The sequence below is a fragment of the Alligator sinensis genome, unplaced genomic scaffold (assembly GCF_000455745.1).
Source record: "Alligator sinensis unplaced genomic scaffold, ASM45574v1 scaffold1369_1, whole genome shotgun sequence".
NCBI classification, from domain to species: domain Eukaryota; kingdom Metazoa; phylum Chordata; order Crocodylia; family Alligatoridae; genus Alligator; species Alligator sinensis.
In genome coordinates this window covers 393,854-394,147 of record NW_005842875.1, presented here as the reverse complement: position 1 = coordinate 394,147, position 294 = coordinate 393,854, and the positions used below count along the sequence as shown (strand labels likewise).

The 294-nt window shown below is 72.8% G+C and overlaps 1 protein-coding gene across 1 annotated transcript in view; it reads left to right on the top strand.

The window, feature by feature from the left end:
• SLC12A5 (solute carrier family 12 member 5) overlaps positions 1-294 on the top strand; it is a 29,871-nt gene that overhangs the window by 27,975 nt on the left and 1,602 nt on the right. Inside the window, exons 17-18 of the mRNA XM_025191970.1 lie at positions 6-23; positions 116-223. Of these exons, the coding sequence (XP_025047755.1) occupies positions 6-23; positions 116-223 (126 nt within the window). The remainder of the gene's footprint in view (positions 1-5; positions 24-115; positions 224-294) is intronic.

The window sequence follows — 294 nt, the reverse complement described above, 5'->3', positions numbered from 1 at the left end:
CCGAGGTCGAGGTGGTCGAGATGGTGAGCGCGGGGGCGGCGCGGGCCTGCCGGGGCGCGGGGCGCGGGGCACCGGGCACCAGGACCCGTTGCATGCGCCTGTGCCGTCCCCGCAGCACGAGAGCGACATCTCGGCCTACACCTACGAGAAGACGCTGGTGATGGAGCAGCGCTCCCAGATCCTCAAGCAGATGCACCTGACCAAGAACGAGCGGGAGCGGGAGGTAAGGGCCCCGGGCACCGGGGCTGCTGGGGCAGACCCCCAGGCAGGCGGCTGCGCTGCCAGGGCCAGCCT